This window comes from Theobroma umbraticum, unplaced genomic scaffold, assembly GCF_002168275.2.
Source record: "Theobroma umbraticum cultivar Fairchild unplaced genomic scaffold, ASM216827v3 scaffold_228.0, whole genome shotgun sequence".
NCBI classification, from domain to species: domain Eukaryota; kingdom Viridiplantae; phylum Streptophyta; class Magnoliopsida; order Malvales; family Malvaceae; genus Theobroma; species Theobroma umbraticum.
Genome location: NW_018397274.1, coordinates 760,069 through 762,705, shown reverse-complemented (window position 1 = coordinate 762,705; position 2,637 = coordinate 760,069). Strand labels below are relative to the sequence as shown.

The 2,637-nt window shown below is 29.3% G+C and overlaps 1 protein-coding gene across 1 annotated transcript; it reads right to left on the bottom strand.

Moving 5' to 3' along the window:
* Window positions 1-832: 832 nt before the first annotated feature.
* On the bottom strand, window positions 833-1,498 carry LOC110427259 (uncharacterized). The gene has a single exon (XM_021442739.2). It carries the CDS (start codon window positions 1,496-1,498, stop codon window positions 833-835), a length of 666 nt encoding a protein of 221 aa, XP_021298414.1.
* Between the last annotated feature and the right edge of the window lie 1,139 nt (window positions 1,499-2,637).

The following is a 2,637-nucleotide window of genomic DNA, read 5'->3' as shown; positions in this document are numbered from 1 at the left end:
ACTGAAATATATTACACTCTTTGAAATGAAACAGTTAAAAAATAATTAATTTTGACTAAATTAATTACATATATTCAATTTTAAATATCTAATATTATTGTTTTTAATAAATAAGTTAGAATTCAATTTATTTTAATTTTTAAATCAAATTAAGTTTAATTTTTAATTTTAAATATATTTTCTCTATTTCTTCATGAGTGTTTATTTCAATAAAAATATATCAAGGCGTAATATCTAAAAAAGCCCTTAAACTATTTAAGAAAATTCAGATTAGTTTTTATACTTTTATTACATTCAATCAAGTATTTATATTTTTATTTTAAGCCAAATAAGTTATTTTTATTTTGTTTAGAATGGAATAAACCCTTGACTTAATCAAAATTTTTTTATCATTTTATGTCGTATAGTGCTGACATGATATACTAAAATATCATAATTGATAATGATATGTTAGTTGATATATTATAATTGATGTTGACATGATATGTTAATTTGACATAATAATATGATCATGTGATATTTTTTACTCTTTTACATCAATGCTACATAAATATAAAATAATAAATGGTATTTTGACTAATGATATTTACTTAATGATTAATTATAAAAACTTATTTGACTTAATATAAAAATATAATAATTTGATTGAATGTAATAAAAAAATTTATTTAAATTTTTTAAATAGTTTAAGAGCTTATGTGAACATTATGCTATATATCAATTTGCTACCATAATTTATTCTTCATAAAAAATATCTTTCATTTTTTATTAAAATTTTATCAAGAAATATTAACAATTTCAAGAAATAAAATATAAATAAAAAAATCCTAATTCAACTAGATAATTCAGAACGACACGATGGGCAAAGTGTTTTCTTGCATAGCCATGGCAGAATGCAGCGATGATGGAAAACATGGGAGCAAGGCATGCTTGTGGCTTCCGAATCCACCAAGAAATCTTCCAGGCAGATTGTGCAACAACTATTTGGCCTGTCAACCACAACTTTCCTCAGTTTCTCCACCATTAATGCCGCCGTTTCTGATTCTTCTGATTCGTCTTCTTCTTCATCATCATCATCATCATAAACAGGAAGTTCACCGACGACAGCCTCGATCTCCACACGCATTCTCAAAACCTTTCGAGTCCTGTACCGTTGAGCCGTCGCCATACGGTGAGCGCAGGCCAAGATCTTATCCACCATGAAATCGTGAACGGGAACATCCATGGAGACGAGCATGTCTCTCACGGTGGAGACGCTGTCGTTCTCGTTCATCAAACGGTCGACCCTCACCTCCTCTGTCTTCTCAAAGACAACACTTTCAGGTTCCGTAAAGCAGGGTTCGTGGTCTTCTTCTTCGTCGTCGTCGTCGTCGTCAAAAGCCGATGTGAACCTGGCCTGGATGTTGATGCTAAACGTAGCACAAGGGAATGACTCATCCTCGGGGGCTTCCCAGTCGACATCCCATACATGGCAACAAGTTTCGAAATCGTCTGACATGGTTAATTTCAGAGCAAGTAACAAGAACGGAAAGTCGCTCAATATGATCAGGGACCAGCAAAATTTATAGACCTGGAGGTAAGTCGGTGGTCATCACTTTGTGAACTACTGAAGAAACCGCCCATTTTAATTTGTTAAAAAAAATTAACTTTTTTGAAAAAAAAGAAAACAAAATTTTTAAAAATAAAAGTAAAAAATTTTATGAGTACATTTTAATTTTTTGAATTTTTTTTCTTTCATTCTCTCAATTTTAAATATAATAATCATGGCATAATATTTAAAAATTATCTTTAAATTAATTAAAAAAATTTAAATAAATTTTTTATTGCATTAAATTAAACTGTATATTTTTATTATAAATTAAATAAATATTTCTAATTAATAAGTTAATTAATTATTATTACTCAAAATAATATTTGTCATTTTTTATATTGACATTGATGTATAAATAGTTATTAATCTTGTTCAGGTGAAAATTGATTTGTTCAGGCTATTTTTCTCGACCATACTGACACTAAATCCGACCTCAATCGACAAAACAGGAATGGCAATTGCTTGGATTCAACCATAAAGACGGGATAAGGAGACAGAACAAAAATTGAGAGGAGAGAAAAAAATAAAATAAAATAAAACAAAATTGTTATATAGGTCAAATCATATCGATGTCGTGTATTATATTAATACTTGCATTATATTATTAGTAAAACATCATATTGTCACGTTCATCATTACATCAAGTAAGATGTAGAATCAACTAAATCGAATGTTACGTTAACATATATAATTATAGAATTTTAATTTTGTTAATAATTATATTAATATTATTAATTTTAAAAAATAAAAAATAAAATATTTTATACATTATTATGCAATGACTACATTGAATTCTTTGATAGATAGAGTATAAGTAGTAATTGCTTAATTCAAACACTAAGCTCAAAAATAAGAGAGAGGAAAGTGGCTAACCACAAACTCAACTCTTTGGGCGTTGACTGGCAGTTGGCCTAAAGTCCAGAGGCCGAAGGCCTACTGGCCAAGGGACAGACAGAGTCCGAAATCTTTCCAACACTTCAGCTCAACCAATCTTCTCTCGCCACATCATCCAAAAGCCGCACTCACACTATTTGGTTCCGTGCGAT